The sequence below is a fragment of the Symphodus melops genome (assembly GCF_947650265.1).
Source record: "Symphodus melops genome assembly, chromosome: 4".
NCBI classification, from domain to species: Eukaryota; Metazoa; Chordata; class Actinopteri; order Labriformes; family Labridae; genus Symphodus; species Symphodus melops.
Window position 1 is genome coordinate 27,104,814 of NC_136694.1, and position 21,235 is coordinate 27,126,048.

At 42.5% G+C, this 21,235-nt stretch overlaps 2 protein-coding genes across 9 annotated transcripts in view; both read right to left on the reverse strand.

The window, feature by feature from the left end:
- Positions 1 to 6,199, reverse strand: part of LOC306822880 (eukaryotic translation initiation factor 4 gamma 3-like) — a 47,487-nt gene extending 41,288 nt beyond the window's left edge. For 5 of the 8 annotated variants that reach the window (XM_079342147.1, XM_079342150.1, XM_079342151.1 and 2 more), the window contains exon 1: positions 5,498 to 6,198. In XM_079342147.1, the coding sequence (XP_079198273.1) occupies positions 5,498 to 5,664 (167 nt within the window). In that variant the 5' untranslated portion in view covers positions 5,665 to 6,198. Of the gene's footprint in view, positions 1 to 5,497 lie in introns of all 8 variants that reach the window. The other 3 variants (XM_079342149.1, XM_079342152.1, XM_079342145.1) reach the window with 2 other exon arrangements.
- Positions 6,200 to 6,660: 461 nt separating this feature from the next.
- Positions 6,661 to 19,702, reverse strand: ece1 (endothelin converting enzyme 1). Its single transcript, XM_079340438.1, has 16 exons — positions 19,473 to 19,702; positions 18,289 to 18,413; positions 18,036 to 18,182; positions 17,655 to 17,720; positions 17,189 to 17,377; positions 15,862 to 16,004; positions 15,513 to 15,627; positions 11,370 to 11,480; positions 11,182 to 11,280; positions 10,925 to 11,002; positions 10,726 to 10,829; positions 9,457 to 9,567; positions 9,121 to 9,188; positions 8,768 to 8,958; positions 8,158 to 8,253; positions 6,661 to 7,610 (listed from the first exon to the last, which is right to left on the reverse strand). The coding sequence occupies exons 1-16, from the start codon at positions 19,630 to 19,632 to the stop codon at positions 7,434 to 7,436; spliced, it is 1,980 nt and encodes a 659-aa protein (XP_079196564.1). The 5' UTR covers positions 19,633 to 19,702; the 3' UTR covers positions 6,661 to 7,433.
- Positions 19,703 to 21,235: the final 1,533 nt, after the last annotated feature.

Sequence of the window (21,235 nt, forward strand, 5' to 3'; positions counted from 1 at the left end):
TATAATCTCAACATTTTCTTTCACTTTTTGGTAAATCCACAACTTGTCCCTCTCCTCTTTGTTTGGGTCTCCATTCGCTTCGGCACAAACTACACGCTCTTCTTCCTGTTATCCACAGTTTAACACATTGCTATTAGTTTTTACCAACAGTGACTCAAAGACTGAGGGGTTTTAAATGAAGCTCTGATGTGTGAGGAAGCAGCACGACACTGGATCATCATGTGGTGCTGCAGAGATGACCTAATCCAAAAACATCTCGCTCCTGAAGACAGACTCAAACTCCTTTCACTTTGATTTGACACTGAAGACAAGCGTGATCACTTACAGATTGTTGTAATAGGATCATATTCCAAACCGTTCAGGCGTACTGAGGATCATTTCGTTTTGAGCCTGAGACAAAGAAACGCAGGGCTGCCGAGGTAAAGTCATCCTGTGCCAGACCGACACATGGCACGCTTCAAAACACTTCACAGTGAGCGTACAGTATTTCTGCAGGTTGTTTGAGGACAAACATTTTAGCAGCTATAGCACTGCAGTGTACTCTGTTTACTGAGCAGCTCTAAAATCCTACCAGGCTGTGTTAAAACAGGAGCAAATACTTCCTGTTATGACCTCAGAACACAGAGGAAAGAAGCCTCTTCTCGTCTAGCTTATCTCTGTGGAAACTTTAGAAACACCTACTGGAAAAAAAATATTAATTAGTTTGACGGAAATGCATAACGACTTGTGCTGTTGAACTGTGTGAGTCAGACGCAGATGATAAACTCAATGAGCCAAATTACACCGACCAAGAAACGAAGACTTTGCCCGTGGGACCTGACAGAGGGAGCAGAAACTCGGGCCAGCAGTCAGAAGCAGCTGCCAGGAACACATCGCCAGCAGGTTACGGGTTTCTGTTGAACACACCGGAAGCACTGAACATAGCCGGCAGCGCTACAACCGGCCTGAACCATGAGACAGAAAACACTCGGCAGGATCATTTAGGGACAAGAGAAGCCAAATGTGAGTCAACAAACAAGCAAGCATTAACTCCTGTATGAAGTGCTGCTCAGGTTCAGTTTGGCATAAAAGAGGCTTTTTAAACAGAGGACTATAATAAACATCCGACAACCAACACGAGGGAACGGCGACCACTGACAGAAACAGGTTGCTCAACTCGCATTGCTTTGCGATTTATTTAAAATGGAATAACACAAACACTTCAGCACTGACAGCAGAAAAACTGTAGCACTACTTGCTAACTATTTGAATATTCTCAACTCCACGGTGGAGCTTACAGAGTCATGTGTGGGTGGGCTCCAAACACAGGTTCACTGTAAGATAGAGGAAGAGCAGCTGAAAGAAAGCAGGCCAAAACCAGAACCTGTTTGCTTTCCAACATTTTCCGTGTGTATTATTGACAGTAAATAAGTGACTTCATTCAAGATGGAGAATAGAAGGCATCCACAAGGATATGTAAAACGTCTTCTTTTAATTTTGCATTGAAAGCTGGAGGAGCGCCGACAGTGTGCAGAAGAGGCCACTCCCTCTCTGGGAAGAACAGTTCTGCTGGCTCATAACAACTCAGCAGTTTATTTATAACATCCCACAGAAAGTATGCTCGGGAGAATTTCTTCTCACGCGGGCAACACACACCTGTCCTGTAAATAAATACAGGACTGCTGCGCTGTGTGAACGTCCAGCTGGGTACATACATGCGTCACATGGTTACTTATTTCATAGCCTGTGATGGCTGCGAAATGGTGTCCTGCTTTTATCCAAACAAAAAACCATTGGGACAAAGAAGTGTGGAGAAAAAAAAAATGTGCAAAGGTTTGAGCAACAGAATAAAAAGTGGATGAGGAGTAGAAATGAAAGGGACGAGCCTCTTTAAAGAGAAAGTACTGTAGCATGAAAGCTGAGGGTCCTGGGGGGGGGGGGGGGGGGGGGGGGGGGGGGGGGGGGCTGACAGAGGGGAAAATGGGGGAGAAGCCCTGAGTTTTCTCAGCTGAGCCAGCAGCAGGGGTGAGGTGAGGCTGTGGGGGGATGGAAGGAAACGAGGGAGGGCCAAGGCAGGCTGGGTGACCTGGGCCTTTGTTGGCAGATGGTGGGAAGCGCCACCTTGGCCTCTCGCTCTGAATGCTAAGTAGCGCTGCTATTGTCTGGCAAGTGCAGCAGCAGCAGACGCATGCGCCGGGCGTTTCTCTGGCAACCAGGAACAGAAACAAACTCCCCCCCACCCCACCTCTATGAACGCCTGTACATCTCAAACGCCACCAAACACGCATGCTAACATCCACCTAGAGGGAATTCCTGAGCACAAGGAGCCCGGTCCAGACGGAGCGTAACACGCTCCCACACTCCTGACCTCAGAGGTCCACAGAGAGTGAGAGGTCAGACAAGTGGCGACACTCAAGAGGGTCTGATTCATATAGATGTGAAATTCAAATGCACAGCAGTCTAGTGCAGAGCTGTCTAAGCCACGATCCAGGGACCATCAGGGAGACATTTGAAGTTGTACTTGAGGTCCCAGGATAAATCAGACTTGTGTCATTTTCCTGCAAATTCACTTCAACGGTAGGATTTATTGTGTGAATGTTGCATTGAATTACAGGTGACCCTAATAAATATGTATCATGAAGTGTGACTAATATTCACGCTACCCCACGTCAAACAAGTCGGGGCTGTGTTTTTTTTTTTTTTAAATATCTACATTAAGTACGAGACACACAGGCTTGGATACTACAGGCAATGTGAAACAGCTACTTAAATCTAATGTTAGTAACTTATATTGCATGAAACCCAACACGTTATGCATGCACCACATTCCTCGTGAAATCAGAATCGATGGTTGCATAAAAACAGTTTCACTTCAAACTGTCCAAAACACGAGTGTTTGCGCAATCTGAGGAACGGGGAGAACACTTTCTTTATTTATATTGAATGGTGATAATAAAAAAAAGTGATGCATCATCACATGTGGAACTGTTGTCAAAATGTGGAAACAATATTTGTTATAACGAAACTCGTGATCTACATCCAGCAAAAAGTCGCAGCTCTTGCACTACATGCATTTCATTGTGTATTTTAAGAGGGACACAGGAAACACCTTCCTCAGGGGCTCAACAGTGCGGACATCATCAAGACAGGTCAGTAAAACCATAAGTTAAAATCAGATGAATGGCTTTAAGCAATGTTAAAGCTAAGCTAAAGCTAAGCAAGAGGGATGACAACAAACCAAAGAACAAAACAATCATGACAAAGATGTTAAAGTCTCATAAAAAGACAAATATTAAGCGTTATTTAAACTATCATTACCAGTGGATGCCTCATACTAAGCAACCAATGAGTAAATAGAAAGGCTGCATTTCTGCACTCAACTAGAAGGCAAAGAGGATCTCACAGCTGAAAGTAGGTTAAGCAAATTCAACACTCATTTCAAAAGCTTTGGGAGCCAACAGAGGACAGGGTACAACAGATAAAAAGGCCATTATCATCTGGGGTGTATTTGATTTACCCCTCTCTCTCACTCACACACACAACTCAAAACATAACCGCAGACGCTGCCAGCCAGCTACAGTCCTGAGCTAGTTACTACCCCTCGCAGGTGTCAAAATCACAGGGCGGCTATGACCATAGGTGGCAGGAAATCAGGTTGAGAGATCACACCTCAAAGCTGAGCCACGAGAGACGTTGTCAAATGAAAAAACACATCATCAATCTGTGCCAGCTGCAGCCGAGAGATGTCAGGCTAATCACCTCTCACACACTACTGCCACCGTGCTGTAAATAAAACAGGAGGTGACATAACCACAGTGACTTCACTCCCGAGGAAAGTAGGGTAGTGGAGTGCATGTCTACACCCCAAAGGTGCAGGTGTGTCTGGGGGAATGACTGTACAAACATACAACATTACTTGTACCATAACTGCACGTGATGTTATCAACACAATTAAGTGAGAAAGCATTTACATAAACATTGCTATATCCTCTTTCTTAATATCAATTTATACAAGTTTTCACCCGGAAAGATCACCCTGCAAAGGTAATAACTGACATGTCAAGGTGCATAATTACAGGAGCAGCCTTTAAAATCCAGCTGATGTCATGTGAAGTAGGTCAGGAGGTGCTTTTCCCACCAAGCAGGCCTTGAAACAGGCTAACATTAGCCCCTTTATTAATGGTGCATTTAAGTGCTCATTAGACGGTCGTTCTTTCAGCAACAGCGTGTCTTAAAGTTGTTACATTTTGTTTGACATCTGCTGTTGACTCATTAAAGTCCCGTCTCAAGACATGGTTTTAAATGTTAGCGTGAGAGTCATCTGGTCCTGTAGAGACGGTTCATCCAGGTCCTAGTTGTTGCTTTTATTATTTATACATCGTATTTTATTTTAAGTGTTTTTTTGTGGATGTTGTAATCTCATGTAAATTGTTTCTTTAATGCATTGTACAACACTTTGGTCAGCTGTAAATGTGCTTTATAGATGATTGTGACTTGACATATATGTCATTTAAGTATATAAATATAAGTATATACATATAAGTAAGGTCTTTATACCTGCTCTTTTGCAATGTTAACAGACGAAGAGTAAGGACCTGTTTTTTGTAGTGTGTTGAGGTCACATTTGTTATGATTTGAATATATACAAATTAAGATTGATTGATTGACATTACTTTGGTTCAACATATTAGAATTAGCTTTATTAGAGACCAGGTTTGTTGACTGTACTCACAAGCAATGAAGCTCAATTATGTACAACAGTATAACTTTAGATATGAACGATAAACAAAAAAGAGAAGAAGCAAAGACTAATATGTGCGAGATTAAATCGACATGAGGAGGCAGAGTTTTGAATTTATGAGTAATGTGAATTCTTTCTTTACTTGTCTTTCCAGGAGGCTGATTTAACTTAAACACTATTTTATTACCTCCCCCCGTCATTCAAACGCACCATGAAAGCAGGACAGGTCACAAGTCAAAGATGAAGCTTTGCTGCTCTGCGACGCAGCTCTGTCTCTCACTGACTTGTGCTAGCCGCAGATGCTAACTGTACTTTAGCTGGCTCGGACTAGGTAGCCAGGCTAACGCACCTGGCGAAGCTAGCAACGATAACCGAACAAAGCCGGTAACCGGTGTCGGAAAGCCCCGATAGCTTGCCCGGTTGATATCTTTGCAATAAAGCTTAATAACACCCTCGTTTCTGATGAAATATGCTGACTATCAACTGACTTGTTAATTTGGTCAGCTTTGTGAGCGCTCGAACGGCTCAGACATCTAACTGACGTTTCCGTTAGCTTTGACAAACCGGCTTCATGAGCTAATGTTAGCATCCCGAGCTAGCTAATTGTCCCCTCCCCTTCCAAACGAAACCATCATCCCCGCATCCAACCTTAAATTAAGCAATAAATTAAACAACTGTTGTGTGTTTGTCTGTGTTAGGTGTCACAGGTGAGAGTGAAATAATGTATATTTTTAAAAAAATAAAGAAGTTGATGCGTTTACCAGGGTGAAAGGATACTGAGGTGGCGGTACGGAGCCGGGATGAGGAGCCGTCGTCGGGGCTCCCGGCGGCAGGGAGACGGAGGTCAGGGTAGCCCGCAGTTGGCTCGACGGAGAGGGGCCACTTCCAGGTCCACTCACTGCGACAGCGGGGGGTTTAGGAACCACTTTCGGTGGTAAACTCATCGCAAAAAGAAAAAAAAAATCAACAAATAAAAACAATAGCTCTATAAATACTGATACAAACAGCGCCTAGCTTGCAAACATTGAGCAAGCCGAGCAGATTCTTGAAGCAGGCCCCAAATCCCTTTTTGCGAACCGGGATGACAACGAAGCTCGAGTAGCAACACAAACCGTCCTTTTCTTTTTTTTTCATGGAAAGTCGCTGTTCGGATCAGCGGTGCTATTCATGGGGACGGTGGGAGGTTTAGCCTCCCTCGCCCGTCCGGAACCTCCGCGGATCCGGCTCGGTTTCGTTTACTGTGGAAATAAATAATCTGCCCACGATCTTCGACCTCTCTCTCGGCGATCTACCTTTTCTCGTCTTCAAGTGTGTTATTTATCATTTTTTTCCTCACAGAGATGAGAGACTTCGCCAACATGGCGTTGCGGCCGCTTCAAGCAGTCCGGGCAGGACAGATGATTCGGCAATTCTCGGCCAGTTACGGAATCACTCGGCTAATCAACTAACCTACAATCACAAATACATGTACAACGCAGAGTTCACGTTTCCTCGTGTGACAGAATTCAATGAATTTCCCCCCTTATGTTGATAAAAAAAAAATAGCAATACATTTTTAACTTTTTACTACATTTTGCCCCTTTTGAAACAAGAAAATAATATTTTTAGCATAAAATGCCTCACATTAAAACACATAATTTAGTTTAATTATTTTAAGTATATGAAGTTGCACTAATGTTCTTAGCGATTTTAATGTATTCAGTAGCAAACGTATTCTTTAAATCGCATATTAACAGATTTGCACAGGTCGTTCACGGCCTGTATCTTACTCTGCACCAGCTCCAACACTTTAGTATCAGTTTTTGTGCCATTAGCGCCACCTACCGTTATTCTTGCTTTACGCACCTTCAAGTGGGCACAATTGTTATTGTCACCGGTACAGCAATGATTTAATTAAGTGGGATGAGAGTGTGAAAACACTTGGACACGAGACAAACATGTTTTAACATCGGTTTTTACTATACAAAATAATTTGTGACAAACTCTTAATCATAAAAACAAGTATGGCACACCATAGCTTAGCCTCTCAGACTGAGGTCTAAAATTAAAAAAAAAAAAGAGTCAAATATTGCTGTGGACGTCTTAATTCCTTCATTCTGTTTCTGCATAGGCATTGCTCATTACACACAGTTAAAAAATAAACAATGTTTCATCAGAATGTATGTAAAAAAATAATTGACAGTTTGACAAGACTGTTCTGAAATTTTGACAAACTGTCATTTTGAATTAATTGCTTTGAAATAGTCCAGACAGACTTAAATGTTCCATCAGGTTTAAAAAAGTCTTACGGATCCTAATTGTGTGCATAAATAAAACACACATTAAAGTATACTGGAGCAAGCCTGAGAAAGAGTCCAACGAAATGTCCCCTTGCCTGTCCATCACTTTATGTGACAAAGCAGAACACCACCTCCCCATTTCTGTAACAATTTGTAGGGTTTCCAGTGTTCAAAAAGCACATTTTATATCTACAATGTAAAAGTTGAGGAAAGCTGCTACACAGTCGTTGTGGAAAAGCCCTGCAGACTGGATCCTCCATGCAGAACAGGAACAGTTTTATCCTGATAGAGAGGAGCCAGTTAAGCATTAAGTGGTAAAGCAGCAGGAGTTCAGTGGTTCTTCCTCTCCTGAGAGACTTTGTCAGCCTCCAGGCCATATTCCTTAAAAGTTCGTTTCATTTTTTGTTGATGGACAGCAACGCAAAAACAAGTTATCACCAAAGGTCGCACTTGTGTTTAGGGTTCATGGGAGCATCTGCACTGCAGCCAAAGTGCTTTGAGAATTCATGCGAGTTGGAAACCGTGCCGATGACTCTGAATCTTGATGGACTGTGAGGATCCGTGATAACACCTTCGTGTGAGCTTTCAGGAGTCCTGACAGAGCACCAGACCTGCAGGACGGACAGAGACGCAAAATGAGGGGATCATTATAAACACTCTGCCATCTTGGTGTGGCCTTTTTATGTCTAATTTTCTCTCCTGAGTCTGTTACGCCTTGAAGTAAACGTCTTAAAGACGTCATGGTGGGGTAAATAATGTTCCGCCTCTCTGAGATCGGCTTCAAAATGTAGCAAGAGCACGACAGATAACCATCGTGTGTGTCAACCTGGCATTGCATGTTTATTGTTTACACATCCTGCGTCTCTAGCTTCCTCAACACAGCAAAATCACACACTGCAAATGCATTGTTATTGTTGTAGGATAGTAGATAAAGTACAAAGGTAAAGTGGTGTCAGTGCAGAGGCAAAATCTCTATGTGAAAAAGGCTTCACTTTTTGGCCATATATACAACAGTTTATGATTTTTTCTAAAAGAAGGAAAGAGAGAACCAGAGATGTCCCTTTAATTAGAACATTTCCATCAGTGTTTAAAAAGGTAAGAGAAGCTTCCAGAGACAGCAGTAGTATAAGATTGTAGGAGGTGTGTGTGTTTACAAACCTGTGCAAATCCTACAAAAAACAGCTGACGGTTTGTCATTCCGAGTGCAGGCAGTGTGGCCTCCTCGCCATTCTTTTTGATCCAGTTCGCATAAGCCTTGAAAGAAACAAATGGTCACGTTACACGCGTGCATTTCATGATTTGATCTGCCCACGGGAAGCTGGACATGGATTAAACCTGAAGTACACAGACGAAGGTGAACGCATGTAGCAGGTAGTGCAGACTGCTTTGCCTTTCGTGCGATTTGCTCGTCCGCCTCACAGCTCCTGACCTTTCATTACATGGAAAGAATGTGTGCATGTGAAGAAGTAACCAGAGGCTGACAAGGCCGATCATAGCCACCTGTTGCACTTCCAGGCTTCACTGTAAACCAGACAACTCTGCTTTTTCCAATACAGATTAATACATGTGACCTACAGCAGAGTCTCGACAAAAAAACTAATGCCCGGAGATTAATGTCAGATTGTAAACATTCATCTCCTTTGGAAACATAGCAGTGAGGTGTGAACTTTCCATGATCATGGAAAAGCATTTAATGGTCTACGTCGGTGGCAGAAAGCCAGTTTCCTTTACATAAAGAAAATCATAAAAGTAGAGTGTGATATCAGACCTTGTAGGCGGCCTTGAGTCCTCCGTTGTCAGCGATGTTCTCCCCCAGAGTTTGTCGTCCGTTCAGAGGCTCCTGGTTGATGCTGTAGTTTCCGTACTGCTCCACCATGCACTGCGTCTGCTTCTTGAACGCCTCCACAGACGAGTTCTTCCACCAGGGCCGCAGGTTTCCATCCTTGTCGTATTCCCTCCCTTTGAATTCAAGTGTAAAAAAAACAAAAAAAAAACCCTGTCTCAAATATGTCATGTTTCAGGGCATTTTTAAATCAAGACCTTTAATGTCTACGGGATGCTTGTATTCGTCATCATCGGAAGTGTCGATTGAATCGCATCATGGTAAACTTTTTTACAAACCTTGGTCATCGAAAGCGTGAGTCAGTTCATGTCCCATTACAACTCCGATGCCACCAAAGTTTAGAGCTCTGGAAACACATTGAAATCAAGTTTTGAAGATCTAATCACAACACATAATTCTAGTCAAAATGTTTTACAGGTGGTTTTTTGCACTTTTTTACTTGTTAAAAGTTTTGAAATGCTTGTATTTTTACCAGATTGTTGGCATTCAACTCTAACTTGCAGGTATAACTATAGTTCTGAGGGTTTTATACGGATCATATCATCCTTCTATTATGTACACAACTCCCTTTTTCTTTTCTCTTTTAATAAGTCCGTCATGATTTAGTGACCTACTTTGGCCAGGAGTGGCTGTAGAACGGAGCCTGAAGGATTCCTGCGGGCAGAACCATCTCGTTCTTGGTTGGGTTGTAGTATGCGTTCACGGTCGGGGGGGTCATGCTCCATCTGCAAAAAAAAAAAAGAAAAAAAAAAGACAAACCACAACTTGAGAGTGACATCGAGGAAAGTGCAGCACACTGGGGCACGACACAAAGACTCTCACTCTCGTCGAGCTGAGCAAACTATCCAAGAAACCTCGGGATAATCCTCCTCTTCTTTTCATTTTTATTCAGATTTTTCAGATATTGACACAAGACCCACGTGTGTTTAAGAGCTTGAGTGGTTTTTTATATATATATTTTCTACTGTCCAAGAGTTAGAAGGCTAAAAACAGACATTTAAAAAGCATGTTATATAATCTTAAGCCCAAATGAGTTATAATAGTTAAAAAAAAGAGATTTGAGACTGAAAATCAATATAAACATATTGATACCATTACACCATGTGGGAGGGGCTTTTCAAGTTTAGTTTGAAGTTTACTTAAGTCAGCTTCAGTAAATGTGACAGCCTAGCGGCAAGCTCCAGTCTTCAAAAAAATCAATTCAATATGGAAGAGCAAGATCCTGCAGCACGTCAAGTTTCTGCTTGAGGCCGGCTCCAGGAGCCTTTAACGCCACGCCACATTCAAAAGACCCCCCCCCCCCCCCAAAAAACCCAAACAGGTCTGATTAGTTAGAGTCATTTTTTTTATAACACATGTTTTTAGGTTTTATGAACGACACGTGTTATATATAGTTGGCACAGCTGATGATTGGCAGGTGGGCCCGGTGTAACGGTGTAAAGACATTTCAGTTATTGAGGAACTTTTTCGAGTATTTTTTAAGCAATTTAATGTTTTTTGTTTTTTTTCTGTGTTTTTTCATCCTTTCCTATTTTTGGGGTCAAAACTCTCACTGCATCTTGCCAGGCTGGCTAAATAAACTCAGCATCATAAGATTTAAAAAAAAAAAAAAAATGGATGTGGCATTTTCTAAAAAAGACTTTAAAAGAGAAATCCAAAAAAGGGAGGAATGGGAACACTCATCTATGTCCCCTTCCCTTCCTCATAGCCTAATTCGAGACAAGGATCAGTTCAGCGGAGAGAGGCTGGTTGCCTGGGAACATTGGTGGATGGCAGCAGGATTCTGCTGAGTCAGCACAATGGGAACCTTTCCTCCATCAGAGCGTTTGACCTCCTCTCTGGCAGCCACACTGTGGGGGAAAGGGCGAGAGGGAGAGACTCACTGGTTTCTGTTTGGTGCTTTCCTCAGCTGGTCGGCGGTCACTCTGCCTGAGAAGTTGTAATACTGCATGACGTTTTGGAAGTAATGCTCCGACACCACCTCAAACTGCGAAACACGAGTGATTAAAAAAAAAGGTTTTCGAGTGTTTTAGTGAGGCAAATAACGACAGTGATGTGATAAATAAAAGTAGCAGTACCTACATCATTGTACACTTTGTCCAGCTTTGAGGCGTTCATGATAAACTCTGGATATCCCACCATGTTGTCTAATGCATCTGCCTGTGACGGATTCAAATAAATAAACTGTGAATGAGACATTTTCACACCAGGTGGCAGTGCTGCATTTCCAAGAAACTTCAGCTCTCAAGGCGACACAACTCCAATCAGACGTTTATGTCTCCCTCAAGTCGCAGTTAGAGAAAAACTTTTCTTGGAAGACAAACACATCTGTCTTCTACCTTTTCTTTGGCAGCTTTTTTGGTCTCTGCGTCCATCCAGTTCACGTACTTTATGCTGTCCTCAAACGCTGATTTTATTTCTCCGACCATGTCTTCGGCCTGAGATGGAAAAAAAATAAAAATAAAAATCAGAACACACTCCATCACATTGCACAGCAGGAACAGATGTGAGGGGGAAAAGGACTTACAATGGACTTGCTGTCCTCGGCAAAGGTGTCTTTGACAAACATGGCTCCCAGAGCGAAGCCCAGGGCGCTGTCTGTGTCGCTAACGCACACCTTCCAGCGCGGAGTGCAGCTCTGCAAGGTCAAATCAACACATCAGGACACGTTGAGGGAAGAATACAGCCTCACGTTCTCTGACACTGTTAGATAACGTCAAACTATGAGGAGAGATTTTAATGTGTTTCATTTTTGTCAGCCATAATTAGTCACTGAACTTCACCAGCCAGCCGCGGGCTACATGTGCGGCTGTGTCGTGATAGTGAAAGAGTTACGTTGAGGACTGAAGTCGAGGTGAAATAAGGGACACAATTAAGAGACGTGAAAGCAAAGGAAAGAGTTCTCAGCGAGATAAATCCGTCCAATGATTGATCTTTATTTCATCTTAAAGCCCTTTGAAAGCTTCCTGTTCTTGCTTCTAACCCAGTGCATGCTGGGAGATATGAACTAAGCCCATGAGTGTGAGAATAATATTAAAGGGAATTTTCTCCCTATGCACCAAAGAAGATTTATTTTAATTAAACCATGAGGAGTTTTTTGTGTAACTGGTTGTGAAACAGACTGAATCCTCTGTAAGACCTAAACGAGCGTACATGACCATCAGGGGAGACTCTGACAAATCGATTTACACGTGCACAGAGAGTTTATACTTTCCACATCGAAGTTGCACGGTGAGAAAAAAGGCTGAAAGTTAAATGAAAGATTTCTCCCAGAGGAATACTAACCCAGGCATGAAAGCCCATGATTAAACACAAATATTGAAATACCGTGAACATTGGATGAGTCATACCAACATTTTTTACCTGGATTAAACTGAACAAACCCTTAAATATCTTTATCTTATTCAGTTATATATAGATGTATAGGACAGGTGACAGCTAGTGTAAAACAGATGTGATTTCCTTTTGTCTACTTTTTTTTTTGCTTCCTTTAGAGCAGCCCGTCTCAGATATCTCTCTCCATCATTGAATGTCCAAAAGTCCACGTCTCTCAATTCCCATGTGAACTTTCCCATGTGCACCATTGTAGAGACAAATTCCTCGTATGTGTAGATGTACTTGGCAATTTAACCCAATTCTGAATCCCCCCCCAGGGATTAATAAAGTATATCAATAATAAAAGGAGAACGAGAGAATATGTGAGTGTGCTGTGACCTTCTCCTGACCTCTGAGTTCGCTGTGTTTTTGAGGGACAGTTGAGCCCGTTGACAGAGAGACAGTGTTCCCTCTAAAGGGCTGACTGATGGGGGGTTTTTGGACGTGCCAGGCTCCCATTTTTCTTATCTTTTACAAAAAAACCTGAAACAACATGACAAATAAAGCCAGCAAAAAACACACACACACAAAGAGGAAGTAGATCAAGCAGAAGTGCTCCTTCAGTAGAGTTTAGAAAGGTACATCCTAAGTTGTAAAGGACACTTTCAGGCTTTCACAAACTTAGAAACAACACACTCTAGTTGCGCAGACCTTTGCTGTGAGCTCACACACGAAGCTGCTTTGTCACATGATTGACCATTTCCTGGATTTTGTCGCTAGAATATCAAGGCTAACAGGCTAACAATGTTTGGACTTTTTTTGCCTGTTGTTCTCTTTCCCCCGTTTGAATTGTGTGTTATTTTGTTAATCTTTATTGTCATGACTATTCCTGTCTATTCTTTTATCCATCTACCCACATCACACCAGTACTCGCTTCCCTTCATTGGCGACCAGTAAAATCCCGCATCCACTTCAAAATACTTCTAACTACTTTCAAAGCCCTGCACAACCTTGCCCCTAGTTACATTTCCGACCTGCTAGCTCCCTACTCAACCTCACGACCACTCCGTTCATCACACCTCAACCTTCTATCCATCCCCCGCTCCAATTTATCCACAAAAGGCGACCGTGAGTTTGCTTTTCTGGCCCCAACTTGGTCTCCCCCAGTCCATCAGATCATCTGACTCCATAGACAGCTTCAAGCGACTCCTAAAAACTCACCTTTATAAACAGGCCTTTTGCTGAAATCAGGACAGTGCACTGTGTGTGTGTGTGTACATGTGTGTGGGCGTGCACGGAATCATGGAGATTCTGTTGAGTGGCACCAATCTGTACAGATGCTTATGTCTTACTATGAAAGCTTGTTGCTGTGAAAGCTTGTATCTACATGTTGAAACTATTCTTGTTTCTTTCTATCTCCTTGTTATGTTAAGCACTTTGTAACATGCTGTTTTAAAAAGTGCTATATGAATAAAACTTTACTTACGTACGTTGTTTTTGTGATATTTAAAAGATCTTTTACGATGGCTATTATTATCTATACTTCCTAAAGCTTTACTCTCACATTCATCTAGCTAATGTATTGATTGCAGGCGGGAAAAAAAAGTTGCACTTGGATGACAAAGTGATTATCAGGTGAAAGAAAGGACGAGGACAAGGACACACCTTTAGGCGTGTCTGCAGAGATAAAGAGGAAACGAGGTCGGAGCGAGGAAACGAGGCGTATTATTAGTCAAGATGTCAAATCCTGAGAGCTAAGAGAAACACATAGAAAGTTGTGGACTTGTTATTACAGCTTGACCTCTGGTGGAAACAAGGTCCAGGGAACAGGATTTGTGTCAGATAAGATGCGAGGTCACACGGACACGCAGTGAGGAGGAAGCAGAGCTGCTGTCTGGACACTTTGAGAGGAAACCCATTTTAGTGTTCATATCTTTTTGCTTCCAACCGAAGACAATAAAGCCTACAGAAATGATGCCTGTGGTGCTCATAACTTAAACCTTTTTTTTTTTTTTTTTTTAAGCTACAGCATCGGGGTTGAACGGACACATTATCCCAGCCACTCTGGATAAACAGCACACCTTGTTTGTTTTCGTTTGATCGATGTGGTTCCAATAAAATCTGCAGCTCACCGGGAAGTCTGCTCATTATCGACAGCAAACATTTTCTCTGCTCCTGGAAACACTTGCCACTGCTGAATATACTTTTATAATGACTTAAGCACTATCTACAACTGAGAAAAAATAAATAAAATCGGCATCACTATGAAAGTATTAAAGAGAAAAAAGTGAGAACAAAAAGCTTGAATTACATTTAAGCACTACTTAGCAATTTTCCAATCAGCTATGCTAACAAACAGTTATCTTACTATATCCATCTCTGTGGTCTCATTTCTGCCTTATTTGTGTGTAAAATATATTGTCACACACAGTTGAGGACGTGGGCTCACATTGTAGGGATGAATCGTTTAGGACACACGACCAGAGGTCACGATGAAGTGGTCACAGTGTTCGACTAACAGACACGACTTGACAGCTCACACTGTATGAAGGATGGAGCATTCACAGTTTTTAATAGTTAAGGATTGTAAATGATTCTGTTTAAGTGGCAGTTTGTGAGCAGAACGACGAAGAGAGTAAAATCCAAAGATGTTTCTGACTCTGACAACGTTTGATTTTTAAAGTTCCATTTTAAGGTTGCACACAGCGACGCGTCGTGATGCGTCTCTTTATCTAATCCAATGATAGCGGCGCTTGTGCTGGATGTTTGTTGAGCACACATGCAAACATAAATCAAGTGCAGGATGCCTCCTCGCTAGCGTGGGCGAGATCTTTCTGTTTGTTTAGCACATCTGTCTCTCACGGTTCTGCTTAAGTCTGGTTAAACGGCGGGGATATGCGGCGTCTCACATGGCGCCAGTTTTACATTTTTCTACTTTCGGTAAAAACTAATCCTCCTCCTCTTGACTGCCAACAAAAGAGCACAAGGTCGAGTGATAAGCTCTGTAAAGCAAGTTGTTTGGCCTTGGAACATTTTCTCTGACAGTTAAGTATTAAAGCCAAAATATACAGGATCTGATAAAGTTACCAACGTAGAGATGAATTAAATATAACGAGCTCCTCTATGACTCGTAACAATGCATACACATGGAGCTGTTCGACTGCAAACAGCATCTAGAATTCTAGTATTCACTCCACAAACAGGCTAAAAATACTCGATCTGGAGGGGAACCTGCCAGCAGGTAGGCGTGCACGCAAGAATGCTGTTTTGCTCTTCTGGTATCTGCTTAATCCCACCTGAGCCTCTGCGCTTAAATCCATCAGAGTCACCAGACAGTCTGAACTTCACCGCTCACCTTCTTCGTTCCGGACATGACCTCGAAAAAACGCTGCTCGGCATCCTGGAACCTCTGGTCCAAAATGGAGACCATCTTCCTCACCACCTTCATGATCATGTAGTTGTTGAGGAGGCTGGACAGAAAACATGAAATTCATTGTTTGGTTTCCCTTTTAAACGAACAGCTGAACGCTAAAAAGAATTCATGCTTCTATTAATAGTGGTAACAGTCGGAGTGCGTTGATCGTTCCCTTCCTCGTTTGTCGTCCTTTTCTTTAGCTGCAGCTTTATGAATCAAAGTTGATGGAGATAGCTGTTTACAACTAGCGCTTGACACTATAAACTGAAACGAGCATGAAGACTCTGACCTTTTATTTGTTCTACTGATGAGGTCAGAGACTTTCTGGAGGTATTCTTTGGCGTAAACGACCACCGGCTCCGACTCGTTGAGCTGCACGGGGGCGAACACATCTGTGAGGTACGGCATCCAATCCACTGCAGGAACCAGAGTCTGCGAAAACACACAAACAAAAAAATCACACGTGAAGAAAGAGCCGAGGAGACTGTTGTGAACGTATGAGCACAAACGAAAGATTTACGATTACAATTCAATTTCCATACAGCATGTGGTTTCACTCGGTTTCTTTTACATCCACGGAGCTGTCATGATTTGTAGGACATTATTATTGTTTTCTTAATACAGATACCAGTACCAGAAATGTCTCCTATACCAGTGTTTTCTTAATGTATCAGAGAGACAAAACATCAATATTCTTCTTCTAAAAAATCAGTAGTAAGCAAAAAGATGGGAATCACAGGAGGCAACGTGATGCAAGACTGTTTATCTAGCCGGGTCAGGGTGGAGACGCTCCCGGAGGTCATTTGGCGAGAGGCGGGGTTACACCTTGGGCTGTTTGCAGGTCAATCACAGGGCTAGCATAGAGACAACCAGGCACACTCACACCTACGGGCAATTAAGAGAACACACACATGCACGGGGAGAACAAGCTAACTCCACACAGAGAGGCTCCTGTCCCAAGATTCAAACCAGGATGTGGTTAGCACGCCAGGAAGCTGCTAACCACTGCACCACAGTGAGCATGAGAAAGGAGATCTCATTTAGTAATACACAAAGATACAAAACAGACTTGCATTTACACAATCACAGACACTATCCTGACTTTAATACGTGTTGATACGCACATTCTGGCCCTTGATTATAATATTATCAGGACACAGAACAGACATACAAGAACATCACTACATCCTTTAAACTGCAGGACGGATGTGTTTAGTCAGTTTAGCCTCCTGTCACGCCTCATCCTGTGGCTTCTTTTGACCACTGTCGCGACATCATCCCACTTCTTCTTCTTCTTCTTGAACTCACCTCCATGATTGTTACCTTCTTTCATCATAAGAGTCAAAGTGAGAAGTCATGAAGTAGTGACGCGGTGAAATCTGCTTATGGTGCTGTCATTGTTTTTTTTATTATGTTGATCTTTGGCACCAGTGATGTAATGACTGTATCACAGGAGTCAGGACGACAGTATATCTGAAAATATATATTTTTTCCCACCCCTAATCTGCATTGTGACTGATAATACCAAATACTGTTTGGGAACAAAAAAGAATCATCATTAATCGTGTGGCAGCGAACGACAGCGTAGGGACACAAGTGTGCGACGCCGGCCTTACTTTCAGGTCTTTGGCCTGCATCTTGTTGTAGATGAGCTCCTCGTCTCTCCTCTCCTCCTGGGGGACTGTCATGTTAGCCAGGGTGGTCTCGAAGTCCACGATCTCCCCCATGAGCGTTCGAGATGTCTCCTCTGTGCCCCCCAGGAGAACCCCCAACTCCGTCAGGAAGTGGAGGTATGCCGTCAGATACTGCGGAGTGAACGGGGGCAGCAGTGAGGAGGGGGTGTGTGTGTGTGTGTTTGGGATTTAATTAGAAACGTAATCCTAGACAATGCAAATACAGGCTACTATGCACAGAATTTCCCCTGAAGATGAAATATTTCGGTTTTAATATTTCTTGAATTTCTTAAAAAAAAAAAACATCTCTGGGTTGTTTTATTCCAAGTAATTATTTTGAAGTCATTATGGAAAATTCCAGCTTTTATTTCCCTGTATATTGTATTTTTATTGCAGTGTTGTTTGGTACCTTTTCATTGGATGTTTTGTTGAGGTAGTAATCCCGTGACGGTAGTCCCAGACTGGACTGATCCACCTGGAGCAGAGAAGGAAAAAAACCAAACAAACAAACATCAGATGACTTCCACTCTCACAAACAACCTTTTGTTTTCAATCCTCTGTTTGGAGCATGCAGCCTGAAAGCAGACGCTCACAGAAGAAGATCTTATCTGAACCATTTGCTACGGTCTCATGGCTAAAGGAACTTTCAGAGTGTGACCACTGTTTTTCTGTGAAAGCTGCTTTTGTTGGGGGGGGGGGGGGGGGGTCTATGATCTTTGAAGAGACACAAGGTCAATGTGAGTAAATGAAAGATCTTAGAAAACCCCTGGGAGTTGTCCGAGCACCTTACCTGGATGATGTTACTGTTGGAGTTTTTGGAGTCGGTGCTGACAAACACGGTGAAAAAAGGCGAAGTGTGGAAGTTTGCGGACACTTTGCGCAAAACTTCTTGGAAGTTGTCCTTGTCCCAGGCACCGGTCAGGGCCCATCCTCCTAACTGAGACAGGTTGTGAAGACGCTCAGAGACTGAAGGGAAAGTTGTTCTTTTCATCGAAATAAAACAGTGATGGGTTTGTTTGATGGCTGACATCTTTAGGAAGTACCTGGTTGATGAGTTCCTGTAGCGGTTTGGCTCCTAAATCCTCGATCTTGGCTTCGTTCATGCAGGCCTGATAATATCGCTGGGCCTTCTCCTCAGCCTGACTCAGGCCTTTCATCGTCGTGTTTTCTGTCCAAGAAAGAAACAGACCAGATTACAGCAGCTGTGCTGAAGAGACTCTGGGCTTGCATGCGTCTCTACTTTAGTTAACAAATTCAACGAGGAGCGATAAGATGGTTTAATATAACACGGGACTTGAACCCATAATGTGACACAAACAGCAAATCATGATCAAATAAAGCCAGATTTATTAAAGTGAGAAAATCATCACAGGCGTGATAACAGCACTGCACACAGGAAGAGAGACTTCAAACAAGAGTCCAACATTTCATGAAATTTATGAGGACTGAGTGTGCCACAAGTGAAAACAAGGTGTACAAATGTTCCTTTTTCTATTAATGGCAAACACATTAGAAATCATTCTTACATTATATTAAACATCTGTTTGAGGTTTTTGGGACTGAATTCTTAAATGTCCCTCTTTTTTCTGTGGGAGGACAGTTTGAAGTCTAGAAAATAACTATATAAATCATTTATGTGTCTAAATGTGACATGTTTACGTTGTTGTTTTCTTCTTCTTTCTCACTGCTTGGGCGGCTGGGAGATCAGCATTTTTTTAATGTATGCAGACACATGACAAACATGAGAAATAAAGCTTGTCTACACTTTCACAGCCCACCATTCATTAAGGTACATTAACAGCCGATTTTACTCATGTTAAATGTCTGTTGGTACTTTAAAGAACCAGCAGACATTTAACATGAGGTTTCAGCTCCTGAACCGTCTTCTTTTTGCTGTTTCAAATGCATGTTGTACAGTTTTTTTTTCAGAATGCAAACTCAAAGCGTTTGAATATTTGTGCTCAAAGTTCAGTAGTGATATAACAGTTTAAATGACTGAAGGTCACTTGTGTTTAAGTTTTGGACGTTTGCTGTGAGGCCACTATCAGGGCTACTGACACACAGGCAGGCAGTTTAGGACATTTGACTCGCTTTTTTGGAGTTTGGAAAGGCAGACTTCCTGGTAGGAAGAATAAATACAATGAAGATGAATTTGAATAATGAAAAATGAAACCAGAAGAAGAGAGACACAGTAAACCTCAAACTCCCCTCAAACACGGCAACTCACCTAATAAATGCTTCATCACGTTCATGTTGTGCTCCCAGAGGTTGCTGAAAGGTCCCCAGCGGGACTTGCCCTCTGGAAGGGGATTCTTCTTCACCCATCCCCCGCAGGCAAAGTTGTAGAAGTCGTGGCAGGGGTCCACCGAGCGGTCCAGAGCTCCCATCACCACGCTGGCCACAGTGATGCACGGCTCGGTGAGGCACAGGCCCGGGTGAGCTGCGGGACACACACATCTTAAAAACGTAAGAGAGGCTTCACCTTTTTCCCCTTCGACTTCATACGGCCTCACAGAAAGGAAACATTCTGATAGAAAAGGACTTCTTGAGGATAATCCCAAAGTATTTTATGTTGGGAGATCCAAATATGCGAGAGAGTCTTTAGACCATCTGGAAAATGTTAGTCCATCGGAGGAAGCAGCCAAGATACACAACCTGAGGGGAAGTGTCTACTTGTAAAAATCCTTTGGAAATACTTATCTGAAAGGTGAAGGTTAATGTTTTGTCTTTTATTTTTCGAGGCAGTGTCAAATATCAGCCATCAGTTTATTTAAATCATGTTTTTGCTTTTTAAAGAGGAATTAACTGGTCAGAAAACGAACTATAATTCTTCCATGTTGGGGCTGAGAGCTAAATAAGACTCCCGAAAAGGTTCTGTTGTTTTCCCAGAGGAGGCTTTTGTGTGTAAGTGGAAGCTGTCTGCGGACCAGCCAGGAGACTTTTGGCTGCCATGTGCTGCTTTATTAAGTCTCCACACAAAAGCTGTTTCACAGGAAGAGCTCTTGAAAACCAAAGAAAGTGATTGGAGAAGTTTAAGTGGAAGTCATTATGAGGAAATGGAGCCCAGTTCCAGGGGACAAAAACAGACTTACAGTCAACACTTTCACCATCCGTCCTTATAAGGTACGAGACAGAGACGGAGACCAAGTTACGAGCAGTGATGAGGTTAGAGGCCTCTCGAGAATTCATCGTTGTTCCTTTTATTATTTCAAAGTGTGATCTGACATGCGGTGCTGAATGGCAGGAAGTGGCATTACGTTTCCAGGGTAAATTTTGAGGAAGCCGGCACAGATGAGACGCCGCCTGGATGTGGTGCTAAATCCACACGCCGTGTTTTCCATAATGAATAAGCTCAGGGGAGAGATTTAAAAGTTGTTTTTAGACGGCTTAGCTGAAGGTGGGGCTTTTTTGTTTGAAAAGAAAATAAACTGCACTTGCTGAATTAAACGGCACGGCCCTGCAGATTTCATTTGGATGCATAGATAACGAGATACGTGCACTTTTAAAAGGTAACGGCCTCAGGATGTGCAGAGATGCTTCTGCAGCCTGGAAAGTTCATCACGTTCCCTGTCAAACACAAACAGCCTGGATAATGGGACCAGAGCTCGACAGAAAACAGAGCACAAAGACTGGGAAGCCACTTTCACCCGAGAATGTTTCACTAACTTTTAATCATCAGAAGGAAGCCTCCTCCTGCATCTTGAAACAAACGGTGATACTTGACTTGTGCTGTTAATACCTGATTTCCAATCAAACCAGCTTTATACACACAGCAAAGCGTTTTTAGTATTATTATCAATTAATTGTAATTAAAAACATCTACATAAAAATAAAGTTAAACTGGTAGTAGTTCTGGGCGATATGAACCAAAACTCATATCTCGATATTTTTGTGATTTCTACGTCTGTTTTTTTTTTTTATTCTGATGCTCAATATACATCGATATGTCTTATATGAACAGTCGGTTGCACCAGTTCAACATGCACATAA

What these genes read in the sequence shown, in the direction of transcription:
- ece1 (XM_079340438.1), bottom strand. Translation starts at nt 19,632, where the DNA reads ATGGGAGCTCTGGACCGCTCGGTGGACCCCTGCCACGACTTCTACAAC. An exon ending in ATCAGTAGAACAAATAAAAG is followed by an intron (nt 15,628 to 15,861) that starts GTCAGAGTCTTC and finishes TTTTCTGTCCAG; the next exon opens with CCTCCTCAACAACTACATGA. An exon ending in GACTCAAGGCCGCCTACAAG is followed by an intron (nt 8,254 to 8,767) that starts GTCTGATATCAC and finishes GTTTCTTTCAAG; the next exon opens with GCTTATGCGAACTGGATCAA.